Source organism: Cinclus cinclus, chromosome 10, assembly GCF_963662255.1.
Source record: "Cinclus cinclus chromosome 10, bCinCin1.1, whole genome shotgun sequence".
NCBI classification, from domain to species: domain Eukaryota; kingdom Metazoa; phylum Chordata; class Aves; order Passeriformes; family Cinclidae; genus Cinclus; species Cinclus cinclus.
This window is the reverse complement of record NC_085055.1, coordinates 20,458,483-20,478,451: the sequence shown is the minus strand read 5'-3', so window position 1 is coordinate 20,478,451 and position 19,969 is coordinate 20,458,483. Positions and strand designations below refer to the sequence as shown.

The 19,969-nt window shown below is 52.1% G+C and overlaps 1 protein-coding gene across 3 annotated transcripts in view; it reads right to left on the bottom strand.

The window, feature by feature from the left end:
* Nucleotides 1–19,969, bottom strand: part of EPHB1 (EPH receptor B1) — a 43,340-nt gene that overhangs the window by 7,522 nt on the left and 15,849 nt on the right. The window contains exons 3-10 of one of the 3 annotated variants that reach the window (XM_062499289.1): nt 12,436–12,591; nt 9,530–9,865; nt 7,105–7,253; nt 5,247–5,409; nt 3,083–3,191; nt 2,798–2,875; nt 1,315–1,325; nt 671–682 (exon numbers count right to left, since the gene is read on the bottom strand). In XM_062499289.1, the coding sequence (XP_062355273.1) occupies nt 671–682; nt 1,315–1,325; nt 2,798–2,875; nt 3,083–3,191; nt 5,247–5,409; nt 7,105–7,253; nt 9,530–9,865; nt 12,436–12,591 (1,014 nt within the window). Of the gene's footprint in view, nt 1–670; nt 683–1,314; nt 1,326–2,797; nt 2,876–3,078; nt 3,192–5,237; nt 5,410–7,104; nt 7,254–9,529; nt 9,866–12,435; nt 12,592–19,969 lie in introns of all 3 variants that reach the window. The other 2 variants (XM_062499287.1, XM_062499288.1) reach the window with 2 other exon arrangements.

Here is a 19,969-nt window from a genome sequence, read left to right as displayed (position 1 = left end):
CTCACCCTTAGAGGGATTAACAGCCCTCAGTTACACTGTTCAAGACCTTTCCAAGGCCATGATCCTATCATACCCCTGCTCCCCAGAGTCCTTCCAGAGCTGGCATACAAATGGATGCATGGACCACAGCATCACCTCTGCACCAGGAATCTAAACCAGCTCCCAGCTGCAAAATAATTCAGGAGGAGGCATGAAAGCCTTGAAGTGGGCACTGCTGGTGCCAGGGGAGAGCTGCTTGTGGGGCATCAAGGACTCAGGAAGGACCAGGCAGGAGCATTCCCACCCCCAAAAGGGGCCTTTGGGGCAGAAGTTTTGCACCTCAGAGGCAGGGGAAACTGCAATGAAGCCATCTGTGCATCTCCCACTTCATAAATCCCTTTATGGCTCTGTCTCATACACTTTAACTGCCCCATAAATTCTTTTACAAGAGCAGCTGATGCTCCAGCCAGGATTACAAAGGGATTTACAGGATCATAAGGGAGACTAGCTCACTGATCAAACGATTGAAAAAATAGAGGAGAAAACAATGCTCAAGTTTCCTGTCCCCTGTCAAGACAGGCTGGTTTTCAAACACCCTCTGATGTGCTCCAGGGTCTGCCCACAGGCTCAGTAATCACCAGGATGAGCTCCTCCCATCCTCCTCATCCCATCCAAATGAGGGATTGGGCACTTAAACCCACTCCTCATCTCTGCCAACCTCAGCACCCAGGTCATCATTCCCACACCAGCAAAAGCCAGGTGAAATTCCAGGTACTGGAGTGCACCACCAAAGGCATCCATGGTGAGCCTGCCTGCAAAATGCTTTGTGCTCTTAAAATCATCCCAAGAATCCTGAAAACTGCATTACTCCATTCTTCACTATTGCAGACCAGGACAATTTTTTAGCACTCTTCAAAAGTTGAAGCGCTCTGCACCACGACCCTGACTCCAATTCCTTCTGGCATCATGTTTCCTTGGCATTAAATATCATGGGGACAGAAAAATACCCTTCCTGCTGAATTGCTGGTGCTTCAACAGGGCGATTTTCCTATTTCCCCAATCTCAAAGCCTACAGTGAAGCAATGGAAGGGATAAACCACAAAAAGTACACCACGAGAGACCCCATCTCACCCCAAAATCCACCTGGAGCACTCTGCCAGCAGCAGGTGATCCCAGGGGTATGCTGGAGGGATGGCAGAGCTGTGCTGGGAGGCTGTAGTAGCTGTGCCACTGAACACATGGTGATTTGTTCCAGAGGATGCTCTCATTACTCCATTAGTCGCTCACCACAAATTTCCCACCTGTTTTGATCCAGCCTCTGCACTGATGGAGCACCCGGAGGCTCACTAACCTTGACAGGGTACTGCTGGCACCCTGGATTTCTGACACCAGTCATCACAGCCCCCAGGTTTAGAAACCCAGGACAGGCACAAGATGCATTGCTTACCTATCCAGGTAGAGCATCCTGCATTTTGGGCTGCTTGGGGCCAGCTAGAGATGCATGTGTAGTAGGGAATGCTTCAAAACAGGGGGAAAATGTGAAAAATCACTCTGCCTGCAGCCTGATGTGAGTTTATCCATCAGGCATCAAATTCATCTTGCCCTGTCCCCTACAGTGCAGAAACATGGAGATAAGAGGGAGGAAAAGCACAGGTCTGTCATCACCCAGTGATGTTTTGGAAAACAGTTTAGTGTTTGCCAGGAGGTTCAGGGCTCCCCACAGTGCTGCCACGACAATGGGAGGGATCAGTGTGACACCAAGAGGGTCTAAAGAGATCCAGTGTGCTTTGCTCTCTTGGCTGGGCTCTCCTGCTTATCTCCAATCCCTCTTTAGCCCTCTCCAGCCCTCCCGTTCTTCTCTGCAAGCCCAACTGCTCCATCCCCATTCCTCCCCTTCTGCTCACCCACACTGCTCCCTGCCTCCCCCACCCATCCTTCATCCCTGCATCCCACACCTCTTTCCCCCAGCAAGGCACCCAGAACCAAGATGGTTCTTCCCACAAGGAAATTGCACCTGGGAAGCATCTCTAGGAGAGCATAAATGGGATTTATATCCTGCAGGGATGGGGCAAGGAACCGGTGAACACCAGGAAAATCCTGCCCCCCAAAGCTGCTGCTTTGCTGCTTTATCTTCATTTGCAGTGCTGCCTGCTGGAGGGGCACCAGAGCAGACATTACACACAAATACACCTGGAACTAATTCCAGTGCACAGTCCCACCAGCTGCAGAGATCTCCTAGGAAAAGCTCAGGCTCTCCTAATTGTTTGCCAAGGGGATCAGCAGCCCAAAGCCAGTTCAACATTCCCAGTCACTGGCTGCACATCCTTCCCAGAGCAAGGTACAGGGCAAGCATCAGCCACACAGCCAGGACAGCAGCAATGTCAGCCACCAGCACCCACATCCATGCTCCCAAAATCCAGAATCCCTCTAACTCAGCACAGATCCAGCCCCAGGCAGAGCCTGTGACAGGACATCAGGGGCTTACCCTCCCTTAATACCACCTCTCTCCCTTCCTTCCTCCTTTGGGAGTCTTCACAGCATCCTCTTCCCCTCCCTTGTTCCCTACATCCCCCCTGCCCCTGAATATCCCCAAATCCATCATCTTTCCTCAAATCCCTCCCACAGTCCTGCACCACTGCAGCCCACCCTCCCCCACACCCTGACAGACACATGTGGACATCTCCACTCCCACCCTATGGTCCTGTCCATCTGCCATGGGGGCTCCCATCACTCCACAGTCCCCTTTGGAAGGGGAGGAGTGGGGCAGGTTTGGGATGGATGCAGGTTTGGGAGCATCTCCCCTGTCTGCTTTTCCCACTTTCCCTGCTCACCTCTGCCGGTGCTGTAGTGCTGCAGTTTATCACTGTACACCGCCTCCTTGCTGTAGGCACGCTTCCTGGGAGAACAGGGGAGACAACAGCCAGGCTTCAGGGATCAGCACCTGCTCATGGCCCCAAACCGCTCCCCCGCCAGCAACACTCTATGAGCAGTGGCATCGTGCTGCTTCCTCTGGCCACACGGGTCCCCCATCCCACCCCTCCTACCCCTAATCTGCACCTTACCACCCCCACCTTCCAGGGACTCTGATCCCACAGGGACCCACCTGCTGCAGACGATGGAAATGGCCACCAGGGAGACGATGAAGACCACCCCGGCCGCCGCGGATCCCGCGATCAAAGGCAGCTGCTCCCTCAGCTCTGACTTGTAATCGTCTGTGAGAGAAGAGGGATGGGGTCAATCCTCCCTGGCACACCCATGGAGTGAGAGCAGTCTTTGGGAGGGATGCCCTCTGATTCCATGGGGGCTGCTCCCAAGGTGGTGGGACAAGGGGGATCCAGGCAGGGGATGAGCCACTGCCATGTTGCACTGGGTAGGATTGTCATGCTTGGCTCACACACCTTTGGCTTAAAGAAGGGGAGAGAAGATCCTGTAAATAATGTCAGACCAATGTGCACGGGCCCAGTTTCCCAAAGTGATGAGGCCCACAAGGTGGCTTTCTCCATGGCTTTGATATTTCCCTTTCCTCAATGAATTTATTTATTAAGCAACCTGATCTACCAGAAGGTATCTCTGCACATGGCAGAGGGCAGGAATGAAATGATCTTTAGGGTCCCTTCCAACCCAAACCTTTTTGAGACTCTAAGACTTAAACCTGTCGGCCACTTTAACCAATTTTAACATGGGGTCTCAGAAACACAAAATTCCTATGAGATGTAGGAAAGGAGGAAAATGCCATTAATAACCAAGCCAGCCAGAGAATGCTGTGCAAGACTTCATCCAGATCAGACATCAGTGTCCACCACACAATGGTGAACTTTGGGAGTGAGGCTCAGGAGAACCTGGGAACCCTCGCCGCAGGTCTGCTTGTAGGTCTTAATATCTCAACATGAGACAAGTCCTTTTGCAGAGCCATGGCACCCACAGCATCCCTTCCCCACCAAACATCCCTCAGAACCTTCTTTGTCTGTTCAGCCACACCCCGCATCCTTCAGCAGCAGGCTGGGGTGAAAGCCAAGGTGGTACCTGGAGGACTGGATATGCCAGGGGGAAACCCCAAAAAGCTACTGGCACCCCCCCCATGCGTCTCCCTGCTTTTTCCCTGCCCCATCAGTGGTGTGGGTACTCTCAAACAGGCAGTATCCAGCAGATCCCACATTCCTGGGGCTTCTGTAGCATTTCAGAAATATCCCTCTCTCCAATCACTCCATCAAGGTCTGCCAGGCTGTGCCAACAGCCACACTCAAGGGTTAAAATAAAACTCATCCAAAAGAAAGCATTCAGCACCCCTTTATCTGTATTTTCTACTCTGCAGTTAATTACTGGCAACTAGATTTATCTCTTGCATGCTGCTTAAATCCTGAGAAATTCTCATCTAACAATCAATTATTATTTAATAAGCTACACAATCCATTCTTATTAAATTTCAATTAATTGCTTATTTGAGGCAGGATTTTTCTTCTCGCTTCTCTAATCCTGAATATTTGAGGCATTGGAGGGGGGTTTATTACTATTTCCTTCCCTTTGGTCACCCGGCGTGGTTTTCCTCTTCCTACCCCAGCTGGCACTCAGTATGAACACAAGCATGGGGTGACCCGTTTTAGGGAAGAAGAAATGCTTTAGGAAAGAAGTAGAGCTTTAGAAGAGACAGGCAGTGAGGCTAGGAGCCACGGATGTCACCTAAGCAGAGAAGGAACCATGTCAGCAGCAACAGGGAACGTGCTCTCAGCTGCCCCAGGAGTAGGAGGACCTGCTTCACTCACCAACTTCTGGATAAATCCTGAAGCTGGGATCAATGGAAACACTCCTGTGGGTCAGTAGTTTCTAAAGGAAGCCAGTGTTTGTGGCTGCAGGGAAGGGCCAGGGCCAGAAGAAGCCATGAAGGTCATGAGCAGGCTCAACACACCCCTTTGGCACCGGGAATCAGCTTTCAGAGCTGACCATCCCAGCTCTGCCCTGATGGCTCAGATGGACTCCAAGAATCCCAGAGTCCTTCCTCCAAGGGTCCACAACCCTCCTCTCCCACCCCACCACACCATGCCCCACAGCTCAAAGCAGCAGAGACAGGAATAAACAGCAGGGAAAACCCGAAGCTGGGAGATTGAGAGCGGATCGCTCCTCCCGCTGGCGGCTGACGAGACACCGCCGTAAATCACGCGGCTCCCGCCACGCTACCTGCTGGGACAGAGCTCTGTACGGACAAACTCCTTTAATCCAGTCAGAGCAGGAAGCTGGAGACACCCCCAGGCCGCCAGCCCGGCCGGACTCACCGTCGGTGAGGGTCTGGAAGCACATCTTGCCGCTGTACTTGCCGTAGCCAGCCACGGTGCGGGCGCGCACCTGCACCACGTACACCATGCCGGGCCGCAGCCCCTCCAGCCGCGCCGTGTTCGTCTGGCTGCGCGCCATGGACGAGTTGTACTCGTTGTGGTCCTGCAGAGACAGCCACGGTCAGCGGGACAGCGACAGGGGACAGCGGGAGGGCAGAGGGACTGCAGCCCACCTGTCCCTGTTGAGGGTAGGGATGGGGTGTGGCTGTGGGGGGATAAAGGAGAGGCTATAGTTCTGCTTCAGGAGCATCCCTGACACAGAGGATCCCACAGGAAAGGATGGGAGAATTGGGACTGTTCAGCCTGGAAGAAGGTTTGGGGTGACTTAATTGTGGCCTTCCGGTACCTGAAGGGAGCTACAAGAAAGATAGGTATGGACAATTTGTAAGGGCCTGGAGCGACAGGACAAGGGGGAATGGCTTCCCACTGACAGAGAATACATTTAGGTTGGATATTCAGAAGAGGCATCTTGCCACCTGTGAGGGTGGGTAGACCCCAGCACAGGTTGCCCAGAGAAGCTGTGGCTGCTCTATCCCTGCAAGAGTCCAAGGCCAGGTTGAATGGGGCTTGGAGCAACCTGGGCTAGTGGAAGGTGTCCTGCCCATGGCAGGCGGTGGAACAAGATAAGCTTCAAGGTCTCTTAAACCCAGGACATTCTATGATTTTATGAAACAGGACCCATGAGGAAGTGGGGAGGCACCTGCAGCACGTGCCTCCCAGGCAGCCCCTTGTCCCAGGAGAGCAGGGAGCATGGAGCAGAAGAGGGAAACAATAAGATCATCCAGAGCAAAAAACATTTATGAATTACAGATTCCTCCTCCTCAAATGACTGATGTCCTTGTGCATTTCAGAAACATCCCCGTTATGGAAACCTGGTGTTCCCTGCCCACAGCAAAGGGGTTGGAACTGGCTGATCATAAAGATCTTTTCCAGTCCAAACGATTCTGTGATGCCACTAAACACCATAATGTGCTCTATGAAACCCTGCTCAAACAGGTTAAAGGGTAACTCTTTGTTGAGATCCCCAACCCCTGCAGTCCTACTCTGCTGGCACAGGTCCTTGGCCTAGACCTTGGTGGAAACCTCATGCATCTCTACTCATTTTTTACCACATTCCCTTTGCTGGTGAGAGGCCACTGGTGACATCATCTAATTATTCATACTTAGAGGAATTCATTAGAGCTGGCGAGACACAGGAGGGACGGAACAGCTTGGGCCAGGCACGGTTCACTGCAGCGGTTGGGAGCGTGTCCCCTGCAGGACAGGACAGCTGCCAGGGACAGGACCAGTGGTAGGCAGTGACCCGGGGCAGGGACAACCTCCATAACCTTCCCTGGTCCTCTCCAACCCCCTCCCTTCCTCCTGATGCCATCCCCATGATTCAGGTCCCTGCTCATCCTAGCAAACAGCAGAGCCAAGGCAGCCACGGGCACTGATGTGCTGGACAAATGCTGCCACAGGGACAGAATGGCTTAGGTTGGACAGGGCTCTGAGCAACCTGATCTAGTGAGAGGTGTCCCATGGCAGTGGGTTGGAACTTGAAGAGCTTTAAGGTCCTTTCCAACTCAAGCTGCTCTGTGATTCTGATTCTGTGATTTAGCATCTGCAGTCACAACTCGCTCCCACCTTCTGGAGGCAGCTCGGGCGACCTGGCGCCTGTCCTACATGACCATTCCCAGCACAGCCTGCCTCAGAGCCCATGGATGTTGCCCCTGCCCCCATGTCCCCAGCCCAGCCCCCAGGGCAGGGCTCCCCCTGGTCTCACCGGGGCCGGCCTGGAGCCCACGGTGCTGCCGACGTCGGGCGTGCAGATGCGGCTCAGCTTCTCGTAGTAGCGGATCTCGTAGTCCAGGATGATCCCATTGGGCTGCTCGGGCTGGGGCCAGGACAGCGTGATGCTCCTCATGGTGGCACTCACCTGGTGCATGATGGGCACGGTGGAGGGGGCTGCCGAGGAAGAGGGGAGCGAGGGAAAATTAATGGAGAGGGGTAGGAAAAATGGCCCTGAGCAGGGGGAAAATCCCCACGGCATCCTAAATCTCCCATAACTGTGGCTGGCTTCCCCATGGGACCAGCTCACTCATTAGCAGTGGGAAGAACAGCATCTCAGCAGCTTTACATGGAAGCTGAGCAGCAAGCCACTGAGGGAATTCTGCTATTTAAACCAACTATTCATTTTAATTAGGGGCTTGGAAATCCTTGGTGTTCCTTCTCACTGGGACTTCTTGCTCCAAGGATGTCTCCCATGGTGGGAGAGACACAGGAGAGCTCTCCCCAGACAGGCAAACTAAGGTTTGGTGACAAGGGTCAGCTCTGTGTGACATCTTTTGCTGTAACAGCCTCTCTGGGGAGCCAGCACTCAGCACCCAAAGAGCTGTGCCACAACTGCAACCCCACATGCTCTCAGAAATGGGGTGAGGAAGCAAAAATCTGCCCACCCTGAGGATAGTGACAGGGAACCAGAGCAGGGACCCTCCAACCCAGCTTTGGCCCCAGGGAAGCTGCTGGGGCTGCTCTTAGGGGCTCTCAGGGGATGCTCATCCACAGCACCCAAATGTGCTTCTCCCAGGAAAACAGTAACACTGTTCCACCATTAGGGACACTGAGCCACCAAATCAGTCAGGAGACCCTTTTCCAAATGCTTTGTGCCCTCCAAGATAACTTGTCAGGGGCAGAGCCAGCGAATACAGCCCTAATCCTGCACTTAATCCTATCAAAAGAAAGGTATCCACATCCAAAGGGGCACTGGCATTTCCTGTCCACAGAGACAGCTCCCAGCCCAGCCATCTCCACCCTCCTTCTACTCCCCCTCACCATGTCTAGAGTATGGGTAATGTTGGGCAGGGAAAATGCCTCCCTCCCAGCACAACCAGCCTGGGCCACAGGATCCTGCCATGGAGGGAATCTGGAGCTGGTAGGAGCCCTGTTTCTCATGGTTCCAATGGAAGATGTGGATAGTTCAAGACTGCCTTTGTTTACTCAGAATACTTAATCTATATTATATTTTTTAAAATCTCTTCACATCTGCTCCAGGAAGATGCTCATGGTCTGAAATTCAGCATTCAGATTGATTGTTGTTTTATTAACTCCCATTAGCTTGGATGGAGCTGGGAAAATGGTTGGAAAAACCTGCTGCAAAGCCAAAGAGATTTTAGAGGGAGAGCACCAATGCCCTGGATATCTCTGAGGAATTTCCATCAGGTTACCCCACAGCCCAGCATTTCTGTGTTTGTAATCAGCCTTTGCAAGACAAACAGGGACAACTGAGGTACAGATGGACAGATGAGGGTGAACCCGGCTATTCCCAGCTCCCCATGGTGGGAGAAGAGCTAAGAAACACCCCAAAAAATCCACCCCAGGCAAAAAAAAGCCTGGAAACAAGAGGCAGGTTTGGCTGCACGTGGTTCAGCAGACAGAGATGTCAGCCAGGCACAAGTGTAAATTTGTATTCCCTGGAGCCAGGAGACTGAAATATTTACATTGGTTTACACTGAAATATTTACACTGAAACATTTACACCAGGTTTCTCCACTGTGCTATCCAGAGGGAGCAGGATGGTGAAGGCTGCCTGCCCTGGCACAAAGCAGGAATTCCCATTCCCATTTTAAACCCAGCGCACATGGGTTTCCACACCCTCTGATCCTCAGTGCATCCCAGGACTAGCTGCTCCCTTGCCATCTGCACACCCAACCCCACCAGCATTCCTGTTTGACCCAGAGCTGCTCATTCAGCTCCTGATGCCTGACTGGAAAGGAAAGGGAGCGGGGGAGCCTGGAAAAGGAGACAAAATTAAAATTATGGGAGAGGGATGTGCCAGAGGAGACAGAGCCTGAACTCAGCCCCAGGATGCTGTTCCCTGTGTGCTGTAACACAGTCACACTGTCATTCAAGGCTGGATTCACCCCATTTCCCTTCTCCCAGCTGGGAAAGTGGTGGTGCCATTTCACCCCCAAGCAATCTAGAGGGAGATAAAAGCAGGTATCAGATAACCCTCCCACAAGCCAACTCTCACCCTACCCAAGGCACAGGCTACCCTTCCCTATCCCTATTCTTCTTCCCTCCTCTTCTCCCGGCCTTTCTCCCTACTCAAGGCTGGGGGCACCACAGCCATCACACACCCTCACACCCCAGGAACTTTCCCTTCTGGGCACAGAGCTTGACTCCACACAGAGCTTACAGCTGGCAGTGGGACAGCCAAACTGCCTGGCATCACAGGGACTCACCGGCCTGATTGGTGGTGATGTTGACGGAGACGTGCTGCTGAGGGAAGGGGCTCTTGTTGGACACTCCATTGACCGCCTGGATCTCAAAGGTGTAGGGGGTGTGAGCCCAGAGGTTGCTGATGAAGACGCGGGTGTCGGTGAGCCCCAGCTGGCGGGGCACGAAGTCGACGTTGTCGTCGCAGCGGGAGCAGGCGCGCCGGTCCGAGCGGCACTTCTTGCACACGATGTTGTAGGTGACATCGTCCCGGCCGCCCGTCTCCCGCGGCGGGTGCCACTCCAGAATGATGGACGTCTCGTTGACGATGGAGATGACGTTACGGGGGCCGGATGGGACACCTGTGGGAAAGGAGAGGCGTTGAGACAGGTCCTTGCCCTCCCGTGGAGGCTCCGGCACGGAGAAGGACACCCCAGGGCTCTGCACTACCTATCACCTCCTCCCTCAGGAGGGATTTGGTGTCCACAGCTTTGCTTAGCTCAGGGTCAGGCTTTCCAACCACCTCCATAAGATTCCCAGGTGGAGATGACAACTTCCATGCCACAAACCCGCTTTAAGTCTCAAAAAAACCTCCCTGTGGAATGCACGCAGATCTGTCCGTGAAGATGGAGACATTTTAACCTCACCAGGAGATGCTGAGATAACTACAGTGTTCACGTGAAGAAGCACCTCGACCAGATTATCCCAGCAAGAAAAAAGTCACTTAGCCAGCACCGTGGAGGACGAGCGGAGCAGCAGGAGAAGAGAAAGTCAAAAATGGAAAGTGGTTATTAAGGGTTCAATGTCTCAAGTTGGAAACCCGGGAATTTCCCAGCATGGAGGAGAGCCAGCAACACTCCATGGTTTGTAAGCAGCTCCCATGTTGGATGAGATTAAAACTGCATTGATCAAAGCCACCAGGAGCCACTGCAAATGCTTCAGAGGATGGGAATTGAACATGGCTCCGATTGCAAGCCCTGCCAGATTGGAGCTGCAGTCCATTCAGGAGGAATCCAGGAGAGCATCAGTGAGGTACAAACACATGTGCACAGATCTGGGGAAGGATCTAGGGTCAGCCCAGACAGCTCCACAGCCAAAACCACAAAATTCAGCTGCTTGGTTATAGCAAATAAGGGAAGCAAGGAATTCCTCATGCTGGCCAGGCTGGGAGCTGCACTTCCGAGAAAGAAAAAGGACTTTGCCATGATACAGGGAGCAATAAAAATGATGGAGGACTTGACCTGCAAGGAAGGGTTAAGAGAGAGAAGCACAGTCTGTCTTGAGGAAACCCATCCCACAGGAGCCCTCCTCCTGTGTATGTGTGCCAGGGAACATCATTAGGGCTGTGGATAAATCAGCCCCGTTAGTGGCCAGGGAAAAGGCTGGACAGGGACAGATTCATCAGCACCATGGTGACATGGCTGGTGGGATGGAGAGGTCATTCTGCATGGAGACACTCTGGGAGCCTCTCTAAACTGCTGCCGTGGATAATGCGGATGAAAGATTTTGTTCAAATGCCCGGAGAAATGACAGCCTTAAAAAAACTTAAGATAATAGAATTCCATTCCCTTTAGCCATTTTCCTCTTTAGGAGTAAAAGTGACTGTCGTGGAGCAGCAGCAGTGCAGCATCCTTGCTGGAAAAGGCTTCCCTGTACCTGAAGGACCACAGCATTGCCAGGCTTCTCCACAGTGGAGGTGTCAAAGAGAGTTATATGAGGGTTGTAGGGGCCACAGCAGGGACAGGATCAGGGAGAAGGACCTTGATTCCCCAGGGGAATAAGACTGCAGGAGTCACAAAGGCTCAATGGAATCAATATTAGTGAGTAACCCCCAAAAATCTGCAACCTGTCTCAGGAACCTTAATCCCAATCCTCCCTCCATACCTTAAGCACTTAATATCTTTTCAAGGAAAAGTAAAAAAAACCCACATTTCTTCCCTTTCCCAGTAGCAAACTCTGCCTCCACAAATTCCTCCCACTTTAATTGCAGCCCCTTCTCTCCTCTGCAGGGGCCCACGAATTGCAGGGATCACCCTTGGAAGGGTTCCAGTCCAGGGCACTGCCTGCAGCTCCACAATGTTATGTACTCCCCTGACACAGAGAAACTTTGTGGGTGAACAGATGGCACCTCAGATTGGAGCACTGCAAAATCAAGCATTGACGAGAAGAAATAAAAATCAGCAAAGAGACTTTTTTTCCTGTATTCCTATAGAGCAGCACTGTTGTAAATCAGTGTAATCATGTAATGAGGCGTAATAAAGACCTGTAGATTATCTGTAGTTATGCAACCTGCTGAATACCTGTATGAGAGCTCAGGTGATCCAGCAAAAAACACAAATCCTTTCCTTGTTTCCTTGATGTGTGTTTTGGGCACTTCCCAGCATGGGGTGTCCGGAGCAACCTTGTGCTAAAGCTCCATGATAGGCTGGTTCAAGAACCTGGAGTACATATTAGCGGGAGTTGAGGCCTCAGTTTCCAGCAGGCTGAAGAGCACAGCAGCTCTTTTCTCTCTCCTGGGCTCTCTTTCCACCAAAAGACAGGCTTGAGGACACTGCTGCCATGCCAGGCAGCTCAGGCAGGCGACGCATCGCTGAATACCAATGCTTAATGCAGCCTTCCCCCTATTAAAAAATACTCCATCTGCAAGACTATGAACAAGACAGACAGAGGAGATAACTTTAAATCCTAATTTATCCTGGGGACTATCTCCCTGCCATCACTGCTGCTGCCCGGGTGATGCATAAATTCCAGAGGCTGCCAGCAAGGTGGGATGTGGAGCCACGCCACCCGTCCGCCTTGCACACCCATCCACAGTGGGACAGGGGGGAGAAAATAAAACAAACTCCACATGCATTGAGACTTTATCCCTGCTGCTGCCCCAGGAGCGAGGGGAGCGAGACCCTGCAGCCCCCAGCCCTGGTCCCGTACTCACTGGTGCAGGCGGCGGCCGGCGGGTCAAAGTCTGCCCGGTAGTAGCCATTGCGGCAGGCACAGACCGCGGAGGCCTCGGCGCTGGAGCGGCTGTTCGGGGGACACGGCACACACAGCCCCGAGCCCTGGCTGGCCTTGAACGTCCCTGCAGGGCAAGCTGCAAGACAGAGCAAAATAAGTGGGTCCTGAGCTGTTCCAAGGATGCAGGGGAAAGCAGGTCCTGGGAGAGGAAAGGAGAGGAGAGGAGAGGAGAGGAGAGGAGAGGAGAGGAGAGGAGAGGAGAGGAGAGGAGAGGAGAGGAGAGGAGAGGAGAGGAGAGGAGAGGAGAGGAGAGGAGAGGAGAGGAGAGGAGAGGAGAGGAGAGGAGAGGAGAGGAGAGGAGAGGAGAGGAGAGGAGAGGAGAGGAGAGGAGAGGAGAGGAGAGGAGAGGAGAGGAGAGGAGAGGAGAAAGAAGAGGAAGAGGAGAGGAGAAAGAAGAGGAAGAGGAAGAGGAGAGACAGAAAAGCTTCATACTTGTATCAGTGCTAAATGGGGTAGCACCTTCCCATGAATCTAGGACAGCCAGAATTTTCCATATTGGCTACAGATTATTCCTGAAGCCGCTAGACAAACACTGCAACCACATGGCAACAACCTTTAGCCAGGCAGAGCAAGGGGGCTGCAGTATCTGCTTTGCGCCCTACTGCTCATACCCAGGCAGGGGGATGGCAGGGGGCTGTGGGACCCCTGTCCCTGGCAGCACCCATGGGGACATGGACAAGCAGGGGCAGGACAGTGCTCCTCTTCTGCTGATCGGTCCCTTTCCACCACCCCCAACAGCCTGGCTCAAGTCTCACAGCTCTTTTTCCATGCAAAATTTAAATATTTAATTAAAAAGTCGGTGTGACGCCCATGACAGTGTGTTATGGGTCCATCCCATTAATCCCTCTCAGCCTGGGGCTGGAGCTTCCCAGGCTCTGAGCTCATTCAAGCAGGAAATGGCAACTAATTCATAACGGAGAAGATGTTCCAGTTACAGTGAGGGTTTAATCAGCCACAGGGGAGGTTTCATTAATCAACCATCTCGCTGCTCTGCGGAGAGAAGGCGAGGATGGAGTGACAGGGATGGGGTCCCTCATCTCCACCCCACCCCACCCATCCCCAGCAATGGGCACTGATGAATGGATGCTCATCCATCCCTGACATCTAACAAAATCTGACGGAACCAAAGGCTGCAGAAGGGCATATCTGTACTTTGGCACATGTACCCAAGGGATCAGACTTCCATCCAGCCCAGGAGAGATTGTTCTTGGCCTCACACCAGGGTGATCCCAGCCCCATTCAGCTCCCAGCTCTGCCCCTGCCACACCATCCCCCCCAAGGCACAGCTCTGCAGGGAAACACCCGACGTGTCTCATAAACACGGCGATGATTGAGATAATGGAAAGTGCCTCTTAGCCCCTGTCTGCTGCATCAGGATATGAGGCATCTCCTAGCAGCCATGAAGAGGAAATTAATAGGAGCAAGCAGGAGTAACCACTTTGATGCAATTTCCTTGGGAGATAGTGGACCATCTAATCTTTATTGGAGCCCTTTAACCTGTCACTCAAAACTCATGAAGGCCTCCTGCTCACACAGCTTTTCCAGATATTAATAGATGATATAAAAGAATAAATCAAAACAATATTTTACAATTTTACTATTCAGAAGATTCCCCCCCCAGCCTGAGGCACACAACTGGCTGCAATTAATTGTCTCATTCCAGTGGCCCTGACAGCTGGGTGAGGACATGGCATTCCAGAGGAACCAGCCACCATCTCCCACTGTCCCTCCTCTTCCCCATCACGGAAGGACTGCCGAGTCCTCCACATCCCACCACAGCCATCCCATGCCTGTGGCATCTTAAGGAAGCACTCAGGGCCATAACCCACCGCCTCACGCAGTGGGCAGTGAGACACACAGGGTCACCATGGAGTCCAGAAGGTTTGAGGGGCACCTTCAGGATGCTCCACACCAGAAGGCACAGGGATGCAGACCCTTCCCCAGTCCACACACACACAGCCCTATTCCCATAACAGCACAAGGAGGCAGAGTTACACAGACACACAAGACAAGAGACAAAACCACAAATGGACACCAAGGCTTCGAGTGTATTTCCAGCTCCTCACCTCTCCCTTCCCACCATCACCTCCCCCACCATGTCCCAGCAGCCTTGTGCTCCCACAGGAAGGGTGAGCAGCCATGAGATGTGCAAAGGGGAACCTGTGAGCTCTGGAGGTGGAGGATGTGTCAGAACACACCTGAAACATGCCAGATTCTTTGGAGGAGCAGGAAGGGGAAGGCAGTGGTAGCAGGGAACATCCACCTGTGTTTTAAGGGAAGAGGATGGAGGAGGGAAGGAGGATGATGAGAGGATTGCAGTGCTATGAACAAGCCTCAGTTTTAAGCTTGAGGGCATGTTGGTGGGTTGGTTGAAGAGGTTTGTTAATGTTTAATTACAATTAATCCAAGTGACGCTTTGTCAAAACACCTGAACATGGCACCCTGCACCCCAGTGTCCACAGGTTCCCGTTATCACTTCACTTATCCAAAAATTCCTGTAATCTGCAGGCATGTGGCTCTTAATTGCTATTATTACCAATTAGCTTTTCTCTCCTGTAATTACACTGTGCTTGCCTAAAGCCTCCCACAGTTTCGGGGAAGTGGATGCTTTCTCCTCCCTCCCAAAGATGCCATGGGTGCAGCACTCTGCTCTGGCTGTTGCTGGTGTGTCGCCTCTTTCTGGGGGAGCTGAACCATGAACCTCATACTGAAAACACAACACAAACCCCCAGGGCCCTGCAATGCCACGGTGGGATCCATAATCCTTCACATGGCAAACCTACAGTCCAAGTGCAAGGCTCAGATGGAGGACTCGAGCCCAGGAGGGAGCACTACATCACCCCACTAAAGGCCAGTGCAACATTTGCCCTAATTTAAGGGCTGCTCCAAGAGCTTCCCGGAGCTGGCAAGGCCTGCATCCATGACAGTGTGCTGGACAAGTGCAGGATGAGGCTCTGCCTCAGCTTCGTCTGTGGGAAGAGGCTCTTTCTGCCAGTGTCCAGCCTACAGCACAACCCACATCTCTTCAGCCTGGAGAAGAATTAATTGATTGTTGATTATGGGGGCCGGATAAGATTAATGATGTGCTTAACTATCCATTTCCTCACATTTAGGCACCAAGGGTGTGTTTGTAAATGCTGAGGCACAGAACTCCTCCGTGCTGCTCGGCAGGGAGGATGCTCAGCATTTAACCCCCCCACAATCCAAAGCTGCCCACAGATCCATCATCCTGCCTGCACACCAGGAATGTTGCACATCCCAGGTGCCAGCTTGCCAGCAGGACCCCTTTTCCAGGGTTGACGTGCCTGGGAGTGGGAGAGAACATCACTGAGGGGCTGGTGAAACTCAGGCTTCTTGCAGCAAGATGTCATCAGTGGAAGTTTGGGGGAAAAATAGCTGCAAGTTGCCATCATGTCCAAGGGGTGATTGTAAGGATGTGGCCATAGGGCTGGATACAACTGGGGACTCCCAGCCAGAGCTGAACCTCTTCTACCCCCACTCAAAGGCTCAGAGGAGGGATATGTCACATGTCTCACACAAGGCAAACACTCAGTGAAGGCACCGCAAAGCTGTGTCCCCACTGCCACCTCCCCCTGCAGCCCCCAGTATCACAGAATCTGGTAATCACAGAATCTGGGAACCACAGAACCACAGAATCTGAGAATCACATAGTCACAGAATCACAGAATCACAGAACCACAGAATTTGAGAATGCCAAAACCACAGAATCACAGAACCACAAAATATGTTGAGTTGGAAGGGATCCCCACGGATCATCAATCCAGCTCTTGCTCCTGCACAGACACCCCAAGAACCCCACCCTGTGCATCCCTGACAGCATTGTCCCAATGCTTCTGGAGCCTTGGCAGCCTTGGGCCATGCCCATTCCCTGGGCAGTCTGCTCAGTGCCCAGCAGCAGGATGGAATATGGAAGCACTGGTGGCACAAAGCAGCACTGAGAGGGCTTTTTACTGCTTAACACTCACCTGTATCCTGCATCATTGTATTCGAGGTGCCAGGAGTCAAAGAAAGAGCCAGAAATAAGCAGGATCTCTCAGCTCATCCATCCCTGCTGCTGCCTAAGGCAAGCCACAGCCTCTGTGGAAAGGCTGCAAGTGTGGGGATATTCAAGCATGGGGGTATCCAAGCGTTTCACTCTCAAACTAAATCCTCTCAGTTAGCACCTGGAACTTGCACTTTTTAATTACTCTCTCAGGGAAGCTTAAGTCAAAAGAAAGAAAAAGAAGAAAGGAAGAAAGAAAGGAGACATTGCCTCTACATTAACTTGCTCTAAAGCTCCCTGGGGATGCAGAGTGGCATTTTTCCTTCTTGGATTTTAAAGTAGGAGCTTCTCCAAGGAATTACAGATTCAGCAGCAATTCAGAGAGCCCTGACCTGCCATAACCCTCACCAGCACCCAGCAATCCAAGTCATCAGTGCCTCATCCATCCCATGCCCCTCTGTCCCTGCTGTGACACAGCTAACCCCATTTCCAAGGTATCCCCAAATTCACAATTGTTTTGGCTTCCCTTTTGGGTCCAACAATTTCCAGGGCAATCCCCATGTTTTTAAGCACACCTGTGGCTCTCTAGCACAGCAGGTGATGAAAAGTTGTGGTAGAAGCAGTAGGGCTGCACAAGATGATGCCCTCAAGCAAGCTGGAGGTGTGGAGAGCACTGTCAGGTGCAAAGGCACTAAAGAGCTTGGATGATCCAACCTTGCTCCAAAAAGACATGTGGAAGCACCTACCAGCACCCCTGGGAGATGGGCAGCAGGGTTTGAGGACAGGTCAGGAAAAAAGGAGAAACTGTGGCTCACTGCATTTGCAGCCTGCCAGAAAGAGGTTCAAAACCCCCCTTTTCTGCAAACTATAATTTATCTTTAAGAAAAAATACTGGCTCCTCAACCCAACACCTTGTGCTTTTAATTTTTTTATGAAACCCCCCCAAAAACGGGAGGAGATGCTTGTTAGAAACCTCTCGTGCATTTTGTTGACACCATTGACACTGAATCTATATTTAAATACATTAAAAAGTAAAGGAAGAAAAAAAACCCATCCGTTTTTCAGCCTTCAAACCAGTTAGCCCAGAGATGGGTGTTTTAAAATGCTCTCCTTGCCATCCTGCTGTCACCCTGAGCAGCTGAGATGCCAGCTAGGACATCCTCCCAGAGACACTTTCAGCTAAGAGACACCATCCAGACAAATAAATAATAAAAATAAACACCCACACGAAATTGTGTGCTACAGAAAAGCGTCATTGAGAGGATGCTGTGACTACATGGGCAGGCACTTGGCACAGCTTCCCAGGGCTCGTGCTTGCCCTCCAGGTCAGTGCCAGGGGCACTGCTGACACCGTGTTCCCTGGGGACACACACACAGGGACCCTGGGCTTCCACACAGTCCTTGCATTTGGGCTCCAATGTCTTTGATATGATGATGACACAGGCAGCAATTTGGGAGGAAAAGCAGCAGAATTGGGGAGGCTGTCACCCTCAGGCAGGGGCTGTCATCTCCCACCATCAAAGGGTGACAAGGGTGCTCCTTTCCCACCCTGCTCTCATCTCCCCTGTTATCCTCCCTGCACACATCCAAGTGGGGAGGTTTAATTGCATCCCTACATGGTGCTCTCCTGTCAACCTTTCCCTCCTGCCTCTCTGCTGGGGAGGGGGCTGGCAGGTTGTTTTGTGAGGATTTTGCCCCCATACCTACTTTTTAATCATCTGATTGCCTTTTCTTTTAAGCCAAGTGTTTCTCCAGGAACATCTCAGCCTGACCCGGCCACGGGGAGCCCAGCAGGCAGCCAGCAGTGTTGGGGGGTGCTCTGCCATGCCACTCTCCCCCAGGCATCCACAAATTACCATAGAGAGCTTTCCATACTGGGAGCAATGCCAAGCCAGGAGAGCTGGGAGGGTACACGGATCCCACCTTCCTGACCATGCCAAGGAAAGAGACTCAGCCCTTAAACACCCCATCAGCCACCAAATCCCAACATCCAGGCCTTGGTGTAGGGAGAAGAGCATGACCTGGGTGGAGGAACAGGGAAATCCAAGCATTCCAGCACTGAAATATCCTCCTGCTCCCAAGGAGGGAGCTCAGCACAGAACCACAAGCCATGCCAGAAACTGCAGCACAAGGGAACAGGATATCCCAGCAGAGCCTTGTCCCCAGATCCTTGTCCCAAAACCTCATTTTGGTGCAAACTTCATCGTTTTGTAGATTTTGGATCACACAGAGATGCTCCTGCCTCGGGGCCATTCAAGTGACAAACACTGCGTTCCTCTCCTTCAGCACTGTACAGGCAGAAACTCATGAGATAAACTCATGAGATAAACTCATGAGATAAACATGAGCTTCCCAGCATCCGGGCCAGCATCCTGCAGGCACGGGATGCACGGAGGAATGTGGCCCCTGCTCCGTGTGACAGCCGCTAATTAAACCAGTCCTCCACCTCGGGAGGAACAGGCTTAGATCCGCCTTGGGACACATGTAAATTAAAGTCAGAGCCGGCCTGCCATGCTTTATTCATGGAGGGAAGTAAAATTCAATGTGGTTTTACCTTTCTCAGGCCTGATTTTTTTTTTTTCTTCTTTTCTTCTCGAGGATGAGAAATGAATTAGAGCAGGGCAGGATTTCAAAGGTGCTTGAGGGGTAAGGAGCTGTGCAAGGCGTATTAGAAGCAAAAGGATTGGATGCATCCCTGTTCACCTCTCCCAAAAAAAACCACCCCTGGCTCCAGGGGAGCAAATACCTGGTTGATGGAGCAAGGTGTTCACAGACTGAAATGCTCACCACAGTGCATGCTGTGCTGGAAGCAAAATGCAGTCAACGCTCACCCAGCAGCAGTTTTCCTTCAGAAAGGCTTGCTTGGAAAAATGAAGGGTCTCTGGATACAAAGGAGCTTCAACACCAACTGTTTAGGTGACATCATGGCCCTAAACAAGGAGTTTAAGCCTGGAGCAGGGCATGGAAGCAGCTGGTTCAGGCTGCCACGTGCCTGGCTTGCTCACTGCCTGCAGCTTCCCAACAGGTCCGTGCTCACCCATTTAATCACCACTCTGGGCTTCACTCTCTCTGTTTTTCATGGTTGGGGAATTTTGAAGGTCTGAAGAGAAAATCTGTCCCAGATGGATGCAAAGAGAAGAGCAGGCACGCCCTGGGCAGATGGTGCCACGGGGCTGCCAGCTTGCCACAGGGCAGGGAACTCACTTTGCTCTCCAGAACAGCCAGCGGGGGGAAAAAACCCAACATTTGTTATGGTCACTTTTCCAAATCACTGTTCTCCCACTCGGGTTTTGTTCTGTTTTAGTTTCCACTTGGCTGCAGGCTCACTGCCCAGTCCCATGCCACAGCTGCCTCACCACAGCTCCACTTCCTTGCCATGAACCAGCCACTTGGAGTGATCAAACTGCATAAATTAATCAAAACTCCAGACAATTCATACACATATACAGGG